Genomic DNA, 15,981 nt, shown 5'->3' with positions numbered 1-15,981 from the left:
TTTCAAAAGTTGTGTGATGGTTAGCTAATAAGGGCTTTAACAATAGTTCATGTATAATCAAGTTGAAAGATTGTTATTAATGATTTTGGATGGACTGTCAAAACCCTTTCTTCATGTAATTTGCTTTTCACAAAGAAGTAGAAATTTTACAGGCTAGAGCTGTCAGCTAGCTATTGTATCCAAGATCAGCAAACCTAATAGGAGAGAAAAAATGTCTTTTGTAGTATTCCATCCTTTTTTATTCTTATAAACAATTTGCATAATTTTAATTTTAATTCAAGTAGTGTTTTTTTTTCCTATTTTTTTTTTGGTTTTTTAATGTACATATAGAAGAAATGCCAAAATTTGTCTGATGATTAAAAAGTGTGCATTTCTAAATTCATTAACTTGTGTGATCAATCTCTTCACTGCTTGCATTTCCAGTTTTAGCTTCCGTAAAACAGTAACTATTCTGGTGAGGTATTATGTGAGACCATTTTATTTTTGAGCATACCTAGAAAATTCAAGACATCTGGAATCTAATGCGGTGTTTCTGTTTTTCGTACCATTTCTATCAATAATGCACAATTATCTTCCACTTTAGTTCTGGTTCATACAAGTGATTTCTCTGTTTTTTTTTTTAACCCATTTGCAATGAATTTGATCAGAAGCAACTGCTCTGTTGGAGTGGGAACAGTTGGTCATCTTTGTCAGGAGATGACCTTAGAGCCTGCACGGCGTTGCAGAGCGTAGCGTACCTCAGGCTGCCGTTTCACCTCAGTGTATTGTAACACACTGCGTGTTCTTTGTAATGAGCAGCAATTTTAGGATTCAGTAACAATCCTCTTGGCAACACATTTATTTCACACTGAGATCACTAAAACCATGTGTTGACAGTTTGCTTTCTTAGGAACCTCTGACTCCCATGGCTGAGTAGAAGGCTTATTCACAGTGAATTGAATGCAAATAAATCTCAAGTTTTTACAGCTTTCTAAAATATCCGGTTAAATTGTAATAGTCAGTGAAAAACAATTAAAAATTAGCTAAATTCATAGTCAGCAGTTTCTTTGAGGATAGTATAGTTTCTTAAATGGACAGTTATGCCTAGTTTGATTTGTGACAGAGCTATAATTTGCTTACTTTTAGCAGATTTAATACAGTGAAATAAACTTGCCATTTCAATATACTTTGCATCTTTTAACACATTACTTAAAAGTAAATCCTTTCAACTCAAATGTCTTTAATAGATTTAGTCAGTGTTAAAACAAGTTGTGTGCAAATACTTTGCAGCATGAATATTGACTATTATTATACTGGTAACTTCGGTAGATTTTGAAATTACATACCAAGGATATGTCAGGCAAGATGTGTTCAATAAACTGGATTTTTAGTCAAAGTAGATTTGGTGTCCTGTAGGGATCCTTTTACTCTCAGCAAGATATTATTATAAATAGAAAATACATGAAGTGTGCAAGAATATTGTTGTTTTTATATTGCTGTTGTGGTTCTTCATGCAGCTTTTTTTTCCTCTGTACTTTATGGAGCATTAAGTATGATGAAGTTTGTCTCTAACATTAAAAAAAAAATAATGTCCATGTATATTTTGACTTTCTCCACCCTTATGCTTATTCTTTCGTGTCCAACATGTGCAGCTCAAATGCCAGCAGGATGTTCTGTGTTTTTGAATTTCCTTGTGTCTTGGCTTGTCACAGCTAGAAACTGCAGGATAGCCTTCCACTTGGCTGGCACAAAGCATTTCCACCACTTAGAGAGAATTTGAGGAATTGGGCTGTGTTCCTTTGGAGAGCAGAAGGAATTTACAGATCATCTGTAAATTGCATTTTTTTTGTGGGCTTGTCACTTAAAATGTTGTTTTGAAATGCTGAAACATGTTGATCAGAGAGGTCGTGAGACCTCCAATCTCTGAGATGCTGAAAATGGGCTTAGACAAGCTGGTTCAAGGGAACTTGAGCAGGATCAGAGAGAATCATGGAGTTGTTAAGGTTGAAAAAAGCCTTTAAGGTCATAGAGTCCATCCATTGACCCAGCACTGCCAAGTCCACCACTAAACCATGTTCCCAAATGCTTTTAAATACCTCCAGGGATGGTGACTCAAATGCTTCCCATGGCGGCCTGTGTTCAAGTGCTTTACAACCCTTTCCAGGAAGAAACTTTTCCCAATATCCCATCTAAACCTCTTCCCCAGTGTAACTTGAGGCCATTTCTTCTTGTCCTGTCACTTGTTACCTGGGAGAAGAGACTGACCCTCACCTGGTTTCAACCATCTTTCAGGCAGTTGCAGAGAGGGATAAGGTCCTCTCTGAGCTTCTTTTCCCCAGACTAAACATCCCCAGCTCCTTCAGCTGCTCCTCATAAGACTTGTGTTCCAGACCCTTTCCCAGGGCTGCTACACTTCCTTGGACATGGTCCAGTATGATTGTTTGTTTCTGCATTTGCAGGGCAGAAGGGAAAAGATAGAAATTGAAGACAGTGTGGAAGCTTTAAAGAATCAGAAGTGTTACAGATAAATTTACATTTTAATACTGGCAAAATTTTGCTAACTGATTACTTTTATCATTAGTCTTTGTGACATTATAGCACTGTGAAGGTGCTAAAATATTCTGAATGGTTGCATCATGCTCTTCTACCTTGTAAGACATTGCTTTACTGAATCTCCACATGTTCATAGCTAGTTTGCTTTGTCAAAAGAATGCAGACCTGAACTATTTGCTGCTAGTGTCCACCTTCACCTTAAAGCTTACACCAACAGTAGGCTTGGGCTGATTACTGTTCTGAAATGAACTTCTTTAAGGCCCCTCTTGGATTTTGCACACTGAAACGCCCAATAGCGCTTTCTGCAGCCTTGTCATTGCCAGTCAAAGGCTACAGGTGGCCTCATCCCCACTGCGCAGTTTGTGTGGGAAGCTGTGTTTGTAGGGCTAATCTTCTTAGCCAAAGGTGGCCTACTGGAAGGCATCTGTGATGTTGCATTTGCTATTGCTGTGATTTTTCCTTGTTTCTGAATGGTTTTGAGATCTGGCATTAACAAGGTGAGTACAAGTGTACTAAGACAGATCTCTTACTAGTAGATGTAAACAGAAAGTCACATACACCAGTGGTTTTCAAAAAAACCAAAAGCAGCTTAGCTGTATTGACAGAATGCTCAGTTTGGTTGAAACATCCCTTAAAATATTGGTGAAAGAAGCCAATTTCATGAAATACAAAAGGCTGTGTGAGGTTCACTTCATCTCTCAGAGAAGAAAGGTTTGAGAAGCAGAATCACAGTGGAGCACTGCCCTGCATCCTTGTGGGTGTAAATGAAGTAATAGATTTTGCAACCCAATGTTCTGGAGTGTATACATTCATTTACAGGTATGTGTGGAATACATAAAGTAATTAAAATATCTTTTATTACGTTATTTTCTGCAGAAAATTATGTAGGAAGGAGTAAACCTCACTTAATCTGTCTCTTGGAAGACTGAGGAATTAATCTCAAGAGAGGTCTTTGATACCATATTTATTGAGACACAGCTGTCTTAAGGTAGCGTTAGTGGGAACCCAGCAAGTTGTGTGAGCATGGCAACACTGAGATGCTTTTTTACAAATCACTGTTTGGGAAGATGATCAGCTACTACAAACTGCTTTTATTTATAAACTTTCTAAATGTGGTTGTTGTTGTTGTTTTTTTTTTTTCCCCGAACAAACTGCTAACTACCCCTTAAAACAGATCCTTAAATGTCAGGGTATTTTTTTAATTAGAACCAGATATTGAAACCATGGTTTTTTGCAGTTGAAATTGAAACCACCTTCACTGTTTGCTATGGAAACAAGTTTTTAAAACAAATCTGTTCATGTGTATGCTGTTGTGCCAATCCATGAATTTATTTAACTTGCAGATTTTTTTCATGCTTTTTTCCAACCAGCTTGTACAAAGATAGGTGGTACAGAACCTATTATAGGTTCTATACCTATTAAGCCAGTAACCTATATCTGTATCAGAGGTATGTTTTAATTGTCTCACTGGATTAAGGAAAGGAGGGGCAATGAACACAGAAAGGTATTCAACCTAATTAAAGACAGGAGATTTCCCCAAATTTGTATTCCCTGCCATTTGCTCATTACAATGTTGTGTTTTATAATCTCACCATTACTGAGAGTTAAGAGGGACTTTTAGGAATAGCACTGCATCTTATTATTTTTTCATACTCATTGGTCAGTTTAAATGTATATAATTAAACAGCAATTTTGAAATTAAGTTTCATGAGTCATGAAATACCATATGGTTGTTTTTTCCACAGTACCCCACTTGTACTTTACAGCTTCTGGAGGACAATTGTCTGAGGCTGAGCATCTCTGACCTGCTCAAAGAGTTTTCTGGAACAGCTGGGATGTTGCCTGAGGGATCATGTACTGTTACCTAGGCTGAGACCAAAACGCTCAATATGTCTCACCTTCCCTAAACTGTGCAGGTTGTTCTAAAGGAATTACTGGAGCAATTCAATTGTAAAATAGGTGCTAGCAGAAAAAAAAAAATAGGTAGCAGAAAATATAAAAAATGTTATAACAAGTTGAAACAAACTGTCATAAGCTGTTTTTTAATGACTAATTTGTCCGTGTGTTTGTTGATGCAGGCCACAGAAACATTGTTCCGAATGGCAGTAGCAAGAGGAGCTATCACACCTTTAAGACATGGAGAAGTAAGGCTGAATATATCTATTTTTTTGTTTCTTATTTATGTGTGATGTAATGCTTTATTAATATAGTGTTTTATAAATTCCTGGAAGTCATACTGTCTTTAGGTAAGTGGAGAGAGCTGGACTACATATAACTTGTAGACCTACATTCCAGTATTGTTTTAATGGAGAACAGGAACATAAATACTGCCCAGTCAGAAATGAAGTATTTTTGAAAGAATGCTCTATGCTTCTCTTTGCTTCAATCATTACTTAGCCATATGATAGAAGTGACTCAAGAGAGCCTTTCAGCTGCTTTGCCAAGTGTTGGGTTCCAGTTTTTCACTGAATTTTCTCTCTTAAAGATGGTCAAAACTAGAGAAATTCACAGAAGGTCAATATTTGTTACTGGATAGCTGTGGAGGGGTTACTTCATCCTTTGTTCCTTTTGAGAAATAGTAACTTCATGTAATATACAAAGTGTTAACGCATCAATTATTCCAGAGAGGATAAATGTTTTTGAATTTTATGTTGGTCATACACACTTCTGTTTGTGGTGAACTTTTTTTTTCCTTCTTTGTACAGTTTTATATCTGGTAAACATGCTTTTGAACATTGATGATTGAATATCTCCAATATGAGTTGGTGCCATTTATACTTAAGTTGAATTTAATTTAAAAAATGAAATACTTCAGTCAGTCATGTCACTGGAAGTGAAGGATGGTCTGGGCATTGCCACAGCTGGATGCTAGAGTGTGTGGGGGTTTTCAGTGTAAGAAATCTCAGTGTCTTTTCATGGTAATATTGTTTTGATCAAATCCTACTAAGTTTGCAAAAAGTTCTTATCAGAGAGACAGTGTTCAGTCTGGAGTCTTGACCTACACTGACCCTGGAGTCCCAGCTGTGCTGTAAAATGTTCCTTATGCTGATGAGGTTGCCTTAGTCTCTTTTTTGTGACAAAATAATGTATCTCTGATTAGTGTCTGAAGATGTACCTGAGATATCATGTCCTGCCACTGTCTGGAGTTTTAGCTTTTCTGAATATATGGGTCCTCTCTGAATTTTGTGTATTGCTATTTTCTACAGAAGAATGTAATGCCATTTCCAGAAGTGCTAGTTACCTAATGTGTGCATCCTTTCCAAATGCCCTGATTAGGTTTGTTTTTTTTTCCAGTGAGGGGTTCTTAATTTTCTATGTTTTAAAGACCAGGTTGCCCAAAAGATTAATGTAGTTACCCAGTCAGTGATGTGAATTATAGAAAAAGAAAATTATTGGTTTTCTTAAAGAGTAACTAATTGTACTGTTTGCAATCCAAAATACTGGGACAACTACAGATGTAATGATGTCTGTTGTGAATAATATTAGTGATTTCTGAATCTGATACATCTTCTGTTGAGCCAGTTTAGCTCACTGATAAGGTAGAAAAAATGAAAATTTTTTCTTCAGGTATTCCTTCTCATTTTTTTATCCATAAAACCACCTCAAAGGCTAGAGAGAAGCAGAGGAGAAGCAGTAACATAAGTGGTAAGAAGATGTTACCATGGTTAGCAAGAAAAGAAGTGTAAGAAAGTCAGCTTCGTGTTGGTGTATGGTGTCCTGTGACTTTTTCTGAGGTATTCCTGGGGCCTCAGTGGCAATGCAGCTAAGACTAAGCTAGATAATTTATAGATAAAACATGTAATAATGGTCCAGAATTGACTTTTTGTGTAAGAAGGCAGTGGGAAAAACAAGAAAATACCTTTTTTCTCTCTTGTATTTTACTGGACTTTATGCAGCAGAAAATGTTTTCTCTCAAGAGAGATATTTTCATTGAATTCCATTGTAATTATAATTCACTTGGTCTGAAAATGAGAAATTACATTATTCAAATGAAGCTAATTTTTCCAGAAGAAACATGTAATTATCAAGTCATACTAAAATTTTTTTTGCTCTTCCAAGAAGTTGCTGGTTGTTTGCACACATTAGTAGAAAGGAAGCCAGAAAAAAAGTTGAACTAAAGTTGACTGTATTCCGTTTGAGAAGTGTGAATTTGGCAGTGAAAAACAAAACAGAGAAACTTTTTAAATGGAAATTTCAAAATACGGAGGCAGCAATCCAAATGTGCAAAAGTGCTGTTCAACTTTCACATGAGCACTTAAAAATGTAACACCATTTAAAATTTGAGAGAGGGTAAAACTGTTCACTGCTAGAAAGCAAAAGTCATACCTGTTTGTTTTAAATTAATAAAAAAATGGCATTATTCTTTCTGTACCACTGAACAGATTATTGTGCAAACGTTTCTTCTACAGGCAGCACAGTATGCGTTTAAAGCTGTGCATTATGATCCAGTTGTCATCACCAGGTGGATTTATAAGTTGGCAGTCCCTTTTATTTCTCCTTTCAATATTTCCTCATTCATTTGGCCGTATCAGGTCTTTTTGCATATAGAATTTTTATGTTTTTAATTTATTTTCCTTGAAGAAATTAAAAAATGAGGATGTATAGGTTTGGTCTTTCTACTTTTGCATGTGGTTTATAAAATCACTGTTAAGAGTTTGTATAATTATGCTGCCAAAACTAATTATCAAAATTGGGTGCATAGTGCCAAAAATTATTTAACTATGGAATATTAATCATAGAGGTTCCTGAAGAATCTTCTCAGCAGTTATTTTGCTCCTGGGTGGGTTTAAATGTAGTAGCATCTGTGGGAGGGAATCAAACCCAGAAGTAATTCATTCTCAGGATTTAGTATGTTATTGTCTGTGTTAATTAGATATTCCTATCAGTTATTTTGTTGGGGTGGTGCACGAGGCAGACCTCTATTCATTTCTATTACCACTTCTAGCTGATGTCTAAATGATCCAAAAATTGTGGGAGCAGATGTGATCACACCAAATCCCATGGCTGTGCTTCTCTCTGGGAATCTTAATGTGCATTTCATTAATGACACAAGGCTGAGAGCCGTGCGTTTGGGGAGCCCTGACCTGGCACCACCTAGAGAGCCTCTCCAGCTCTCTCTTCTGCTCTGGTCCTCATGCAAGAGGCTCAGGTCTGCTGCCATCAGTTCCTCTCAGTGTTCAGTCTCCTGCAGACAGGCCTGCTGTCTCTGTGGAGCTGGCTGATAGGGCAGCAGTGATGGGGTTGAGGAAACGAGCAGCAAATGAGTGACAAGAGGAATACAAGGAGGCTCCTGCTTCAGAGGTGACTTTTTCTGCTTTCCAGTGCTGCGTTCCTGAAGCCTCTACTGCTGTGTGCCGAGTCCCCAAGGGAAAGCTGTAAGGAGGAGTAAGGGTTGGCAGCAATGGGCTGTGAGGAGTTACTGAGTGCATGGCAGCAGGATGGAATACATTTGGCACAAGCTGAGATCAGTTTGGTGACTACACACAGAGAGAACTTCCAGAATTTTACTGGAAATGACCAATTTTATTCACGTTGTGCCAATGATACACCAGAACCAGTGTCATGTAGGCTGTGGATATCTTGTGGAGGTGCTGAACAGGAAGGAGAGATCTGGTGAGGACAATGAGCTCACAGGACATTGATGGTCTCAGGCCCTGTAGATGAGGGAAATGGATCCACACAGAGAAGGAGCAGGGGGATAAACTGAGAGGGTGGAAGGCTTAATGGAAAAAATGCATGAAATACATAGGCTAACAGCCAACAGGTCTAATGGTAGAGTTATGATTCCCAGAGAGCCAGAACTGATACCAGACATGCATGACCTTTGTGGCTGTTAGCATAAAAATGTAAGCTTTTCTAGCCTAAAATGGCTTACTGCTTTACAGTGCAATACATGCAACTGTTTGCATTGCTGTGGCAGTACATACCCGTGCTTGAAAGTGGACTTTGTTGGAAGAAGACAAGTTTTTGTTTAAAGCAGTTTTAAGCGATTTCACCATTCTGTGTGTTTTCTGTAAATTCAGTAATGTGAATTGCAAAGTTTTATGAATTTAGCCCAGATATGTGTAAAATGTAATTTCTGTGGATTTGTGTTCGTAGTTAATAACAGTGATGTGGTTGTGATACAACACTTAACTAAACATTGAACAAGTGGATCAGCAAGGGTCTTTAAAATGTGATTTCTTTAATATTTGTACAAATGAATCCATAACAGTGGGAACAGCAATATGAAGCACTCCTTCGTGCAGCACTGCTTTTTGTTCCACAGATGTACTGAAAGAACCTTGGACAGGAGGGTACATCGTTGAAGTGACATCACTGCCGGCTCAGGTTTTCCTTGCCCTCTTTCTTCACAGCCCACTGTGCCATAACAGAGTGCACTGTAGTCTCCTGGAAACTTGCCTGTGGATTATAGTCATATAGACATGAACCTTTTGTATTATTAACAGAGTCTGTGATGGCTTTTTTCATGAGGAGGAATGTCTTGATTTTGCCAATGGAGTGATTCAAAAGAGATATTAGGACACCTGTCATCGTATTTAGTTGTGTAATGTGAAGATGACATGGAACTAAGTATTCATTAAATTATAATCTCCTCCACATGAAGGATTGTTAGTCTCTTGAATTTTATCCTCTGGGGTTTTTCCTGTCCTGGTTAAGGGTTGTTGGCATACAGAAAACATGTGTGTTTTTTCAATTTAATAGATTGCAAAATGGTGTAAATTTAATTAAACTAAATTGTATTTCTGAATGTTGTGTAAGATCCAAAGTGCCAGTAGGTTTCAGTATTAATTTCTCATATAAAATTACCGCCTTATATTTGAAAGGTATTTGCAAAACTGAAATGAAGGGTTTGGTTGCAGGCAGGTCTGAGTGCCTGTTCATCTAAAGCCCCTTCTCTCTGTCCTAAGAAAATAATGTTTAATTTTTAGCTTTTTCAAAGGAAATGTGTTCAAAAAATTTCAAAATTAAAGTTATCCTATAAGAATGTTCTGAACCATCACTTAACAGCTCAAATTATTGGCATGCATAGTTATAGCTTTCTCATTAGTGAAATCTATTTCGGAAGTAGTATAGAGCCTGTCTTTTATAACTTCTTGTAAAGAAGAAGAAATGGATAAAATGTATCCACAAGAATAGAACTATTTTATAGTCCTTTGGCTTAAGGTTTTGGTTTGGGGCATGTGTGTCAGAAGTATTTTAAAATAGTACTGGGATCTGGAAAATTCTTCTGGCAGGTCACAATGGGTAGCAGTTCAAAGGTAATTTAATTGCCAAAGACTGGCATACCTTATCTATGTTATCTGGAAGTAAGTCAAAAGTAAATAATTCTTCTGATTAAATGCAGTGAAAACTAAAGCTTGATTGGAGAGAGAGAGAGAGAGAGGCTGAGAATGCAGTTGAACCCTGGGGAGGGAAACCAGCAGATTGCCTTTGAGGTGTTCCAGTGCACAGTGTTCCAGTGCTGTTTCTGCCATGTGTTCAGTTGTGTGAAGGTATTATGTGTCTAGCTTGCCCAGGGTTATCCATTTTAAGTGGTCTATGGGTTTTTAATTAATTTTTAGTCATGATGAGGAAGGAAAACCATAGTTGAATATGAAGAACTTTTTCTGCTCTTTTAAAATACCATTTGCCCAGAGATAATCTGTTACTTACTAAAAATCATCTCGAGCCTTGACAGAGTATTGATCTGCTCTAAGTAATTTTGAAGTCTTGTGATAGCATTAGTTTTTTAGGGAATATGAAAAATTAATGCACTGTAGGAATCATGGCTGGTGTAAATTTAAGGTAGAAATATCTGTAAATAAGAGAGTTGTTACATTTCAGTGGTTATATTTCAGAATATGGAGAGGTACCACTGAAGAAAGGCAACACACAAGTTTGAAAACTGTGACAACTTGAATTTCAAAACAGAAGTGAAATAATATCTATGTAACTCATGCTTTGTAGTTTTCTTTTAAGTGTATGGAAAATATAGTCTGTCTGTTTTTCATGGAGTGGAACAATAGAATTTAATTCTTCAAGCATTTAGCATATCATGCTGGGCATTATTATTATTGTAATTTTCTTTAGTTCAAACTCATGGTATGTATTTATCTTAGAATAGTCTTAAGTTCCCTTAATGAAGTGAAACACAAGGCTGAAAAGTAAATTAAAGTATGCCCAGAGGTATTTGCCAGGTGTGTTCACCAAGAAAGTATTGTCAGGGAGTAAAGTAAGAAGGGAATTAGGTATTTTAAAGAATTCTCTTTTTTTTTCCTTCCTTAGTACTTAGCCTGTGTATTTCAGATTTCTTACTGTCTTGCATCAGCAAAGCAGCTAGTGCATGGTAAAAGTAGACAATAAAAAAATTATGGCAACAAAGCTAAATGTAAGGAAATGTATTTAGCTCCCAATCTAGTTTTTTTTAGTCTTCTATGTCATGGCCTTGGAATGAAGCTGTCATTTTGCTTTATACTTAAAACCTGTCCCCAAAATTGCCCCCTGCAACTCCATTGTTCTGCAAGAGAAAAGAACATGTGCAGGGAGATTTTTACTCCTATACACGAGGAAAGGCAGAGTAGATGCTACGGGAGTTTGGTGCTTGAATAATGCTTCTTTCTCACTTTGGTGGTGTCCATACTGCTGTATGTTAATTCGTTCATAGAGTTGAAGAAATAGACAGCTGTAAGAAGATACTTAACCTGACAAAACTAAGAATTTGTTCACATTCCCTTAGTAACACTCAATGCTGAGTGTTACTAAAGCATACATGTAACTAATCCTTAGTTTTTGTGCAAATTGTTGGAAGAATTAGCCAGTGTCTGAATGTCCACCATTTTCAGTAACACTTTGCAGTGTGAATATATGCATGTCAACTAAATTACTGCTGTATGTATAGTCACAGAATATAGAATGGTTTGGGTTGGAAGGGACCTTGAGGAACATCTAATTCCATCTCCCCCCCATCATGGACAGGGATGCCTTTCACTGACCAGCTTGCTCAAAGCCCCATCCAGCCTGGCCTTGAACAGTTCCAGGGATGGGGCATCCACAGCTTCTCTGGGCAGCCTGTGCCAGTGCTCACCACCCTCACAGTAAAGAATTTCTTTCTAACATCTTATCCAAATGTTCTCTCAGTTTGAAGCCACTCCCCCTTATCCTATCACTACAGTGCCTGGTGAAGAAACCCCTCTTGGCTTCCCTATAGGCCCCCTTCAGATGCAGGATGGTTGCCATGAAGTCTCCATGCAACATTTGCTTCTCCAGCCACTTTGAAGGATGAGTGTCTTAATTTTAGTGTAAATGTTACTTACATTCAATGATTTTCAGCTAATTAAATATAACATTCCTTTTGTAAAACAGTGTTCTTATTCAATTCGAGTTATTTTATGCTTCTTGTCCATGTGTTATACTTAGTAAAGTATTGTTGAAACAAGAAATAATAGTCATATTTGGTAACTTTTAATTGTCCTGTGTGTTAACAGATTGAATAAATCAAAATGCAGTTAGAAATGTCTTTTTTTGGGTTTCTGAAAAAAAGATTAATGTGCTTATAGTCAGTGAGAAAGCTTTTTCCATTCCATACCCACCTAAACAATAGCGCTGTGATTCTGCATGCTACTCTGTGCTTAAAGACCTGAATTTTCAAACATTTTCCTGTAGGTATAAAACTAGAATAATCCTACTTTTATTAGGCATATGTGTGATTAATATTATATAAAAGATAAAATTTAAATACATTTCTCTTAAGCTGTAGAAAAATCAAATTACAATACCTAGGGTAAGCAGTTCCTGCTTATAAAGGCTAAGGGTTTTATTGTTCTTTACAAAATTTGAAGATGTGGGAAAATACTGTTGATAGGGAATTTGTCTGCTAGGATTGGGAACCCAAACCAGGGTGTAGTTTTTCAATAGTGTGACATTATTTGGTGGCAGGGGGAAGAGACTCTGGATCATTTCCATCACATGACAGGTTGTGATCCTTACTGGGTGAGCACAGCTGGCTTTTTTGGACTCTGTAGTATTGGTCCTACACTCTAGTGATCTGAAATGATTTCTAATTTAAAAATCTTAGGTGTTCTTCCTTCTTTTAAAAAACTTCTATGCATTTGCTCTGTGAGACCATCCCTGTTCCTAAATAACAGCATGAGAGCAGGAGAATCATCTAGCCTGAGATATTTAGATACCTTTATGGTTGTTAAGGAAGTTATTGTTATGGGCAAGATCAAATACTGTTGCTTGCTGTTCAGGAGTCGATACTCAAGAATCAGGAATAGTGGATATTAATGGAAATTAACACTGCTAGATTTTTGTAGTAATAGTCTGCACTGTTTCATTGTAATAACCTATTTTAATATTTTTACAATATTTAATCACTTAGGAAAGATTATATTGTCTTTCTTGACTGATATCTCAGTGCAAGGTGATTGTGATGGGTGAAAATCTGGTCTGCCAGCAGCAGGAATGATTGAGTGTATGAACTGCTGGAACAATTCTCCCACTCTGAATCATGAGACCAATCTGTTCCTGGCAGCTACAATTTTATGGAAACTAATTCTTGGTTGATGGAATCAGGTGAAAAATGTATGGTTCTGATTAGCAAAGAGTCTGTAGAGTTTCGTGGTCATGGAGAACGTTCCTCAGGCCATGTGCATGTGTTCAGATGTGTGTGACTATACATATTATTTATGTTACATATTTATCTTCCTATATTAAAAATTATGGGCAGTTTTGTTTTTTAAATATACTGTTTTAAAAATATTTGTATTATAATTGATAAAATTATAATTATTACATATATTTTTATTATGGTAGAGTCAATATTTAGTTTTATTGTTCTTAAGTTTCAGAAACTCAAGCTTTTAAACCCAACAATCCTCAAAATAATATTTAGTAGAACTAGGTAGCAAAAACTCAAATATGAACCTTTTTTGAAGTACAGTGTTTTCTCTAGGAAATATGTATTATACAAGTGACTGCTTGGATAAAATAATGACCTTTCATTTATAAGTATCCTGCAGAGCTGCAAAAAGTAAACTGGTATCTGCAGTCTGACTAATGGACTGCTCACCACATCACCACATGCAATTAAGCATAAGTGATTTTTCTGCTCAAGACAGCCTCAAGACTGATTTAGCAATGAAACTTAATTACTTCTAGCCCTTAGAGAAAATGGCTCAACAAGGTTGAGGTTGTTGGCAGGGCAGTGTGGGAAAGCTATTGCTGCAATTCCCTTCCCCACTTCTGATTTTCTGTTTGCAGTACTTAAAGCACAGTTAACCTTCAGTTAAGCAAATATTCCCACAAAACCAGTGCATTTTTATTTCTTTCTTTGTTACAAGGCTAAAGAAAAAGATAATGAAATATTGCAGTATTTTAAAAGCAAGGATTCTGATCAAATCCCACTGCTTCAGACTATGGGTGAAGTTATTCTCTGCTAATGGAAATGAAAACTTAAACATTAGTTCTCAAATGCTTAAGTGTTAGTTAACCATTCTAGCCAGAGAAATCTTAAGCTAAAAGATAAAGGTAAATGCATTTGTGCTTCTTGGCAATTCAATATGTTATAAGTAAATTGTTCCTTTATTTTGTACTTAGGTTACAGGACAAAATGCTGAAGGAAATGAACATTACCAAAAAAATGAATCATATTAATAAACTACTTTATACTCAAAATTACTTCATTTGAGTTTTTAGGAATGTGTTATTTTTCAAGGAAACAGGAACTTTAATTTTGTGACTCCAAGGAATACATCTGGAATAACAATTCAGAGGGACATATGGCATCAATTGCCTTATATTTTCCTATATGGGGGTTCTGATTGAAGTAAGAGGGAAAAGTGCTCATTAATTATGTGGGATTAAAAATGCAAATGCTATGCTGTTTTGGATTTATGTGCCCTATTAAAGAACTGTGAGTATGGAAAAGATGTGGAAACTGAGCAAGGAAAATTTACTTTTCTGGTAGTCAGCTGTGGCAATAACTTGCTTTATTTCTGTAGTGTATTTTTCACCTTAACTCCCTTGACTCCCTTACTCTTATCTCTTCATGTAGAGAAATTTCTCATTCACCTCTAATATTGTAATTTACAAAAATATGCAATATTGCAGTTGTAAATTGTTTGATAAATTTCCTCCTTAGTAATGCTCCAGGTCTTTTTCCTGTTAACAGCTATGGACATATTTATCAATGGAAATATTCATGGTAACAAAACAAACACATGCTAAAATATTTGCAGGAGTGTGCAGCATGAGACACTAATTCCCAAGGGCATGTTTAGCACATGCTCTAGTGCTTTACTCAGTGGGAAGTGAATTTAAGAGTGTGTATAGGTCCCCTTGATTTTAACAGTATTTAACCAAACAAGTGACTTAAGCTTTTTGCTAGGCAGGAAATAATAATTTAAGCATGTACTTGAAGGGTTCTTTTTTTTAAATTTTACTTTTTTTATCTTAGGTCAGAGCATTGAAAGAGTCATTGGAATCAGCACTATTTTAGCCTTATATTTAGAATCTCTGGAATAGTTACCAACCTTGGCTTATATTTATTATATTGTGTTATATATATATATATACCTTTTTTTTTTTTTTTAAATTTGAGCTTCTCAGGCTAACATTTTCTGAGGTAATGAGGATGGTGCTTCCCATCTGCACCATCGGTTTTCCTCCTTTCATGAAGGAGGAACAAGATCTTTCACAAAATCCATCACTTGACAAAGTAATGAGAGATGGACCAGAGACCTGAATTACAGTTGCACCTGCAATGTCTATCAGGAACTCCATGAACTCAGTAAAGGACACTTGCCTTGGACAGTTAACTACCTGAATAAACTTGGGAAGAGGCTGGGAAAAAGTAGAGTATTGACACCTCCTTGAGAGGCTTGGTGTAAGTAAGTGACTGACTGGGAGTCCTACAACACATGTGAAAAGTAAGCTTTTGGTCTCTTCATTATATAGCCAAAATGCCACTCCTTATTTTGCAATAGGTCATGCAATAGATGTACTTAATTCCTATAATAAACTAATTAATGAGTTACCTGCAGTGAAAGATGGTGGTCTCCTGCAGTTTTAGGTTCTGGTGGAGATGGATCCAGTAGCTTGGCAGCCTCTGTTCTTTTCAACCATCCAGTGATGTGAGGTGATGCTGGCTGCCCTGGAAACTTCATGCTAAAAATTTAGGACTAATAATATTGTTGGGATATAGGATAAATCATACTCTTTGTCTACCTCTTGAATTCTACTAAAGTTTGTAAGCTAAGTTTCACTCCTAATTAGAAGAAAATCTTTTGTTGCATTAACGGTAACAGCCTTGCTGCCTCTTTTTGTTCATGGCTGAAGTGTTTCTAGCAAAGGGAGAGATGCATTGTATTCTTTACAGAGCTCCTTTCTGGAGGGTGCTTTGACTGCCTTTCATGTTGAATTTTAAATCTCTGTTATTTGTTTGGAAGAAGAGTTCAACACTTATGT

General features: G+C 36.5%; 1 protein-coding gene across 1 annotated transcript in view; it reads left to right on the top strand.

Moving 5' to 3' along the window:
• Positions 1-15,981, top strand: part of TMEM135 (transmembrane protein 135) — a 156,280-nt gene that overhangs the window by 63,310 nt on the left and 76,989 nt on the right. The window contains exon 5 of the mRNA XM_064719310.1: positions 4,611-4,676. Coding sequence (XP_064575380.1) covers positions 4,611-4,676 — 66 coding nt within the window. The remainder of the gene's footprint in view (positions 1-4,610; positions 4,677-15,981) is intronic.

This window comes from Zonotrichia leucophrys, chromosome 1 (genome assembly GCF_028769735.1).
Source record: "Zonotrichia leucophrys gambelii isolate GWCS_2022_RI chromosome 1, RI_Zleu_2.0, whole genome shotgun sequence".
Lineage (NCBI taxonomy): Eukaryota > Metazoa > Chordata > Aves > Passeriformes > Passerellidae > Zonotrichia > Zonotrichia leucophrys.
The sequence above is the reverse complement of the archived record's forward strand: the minus strand, read 5'-3'. Positions and strand labels throughout refer to the sequence as shown.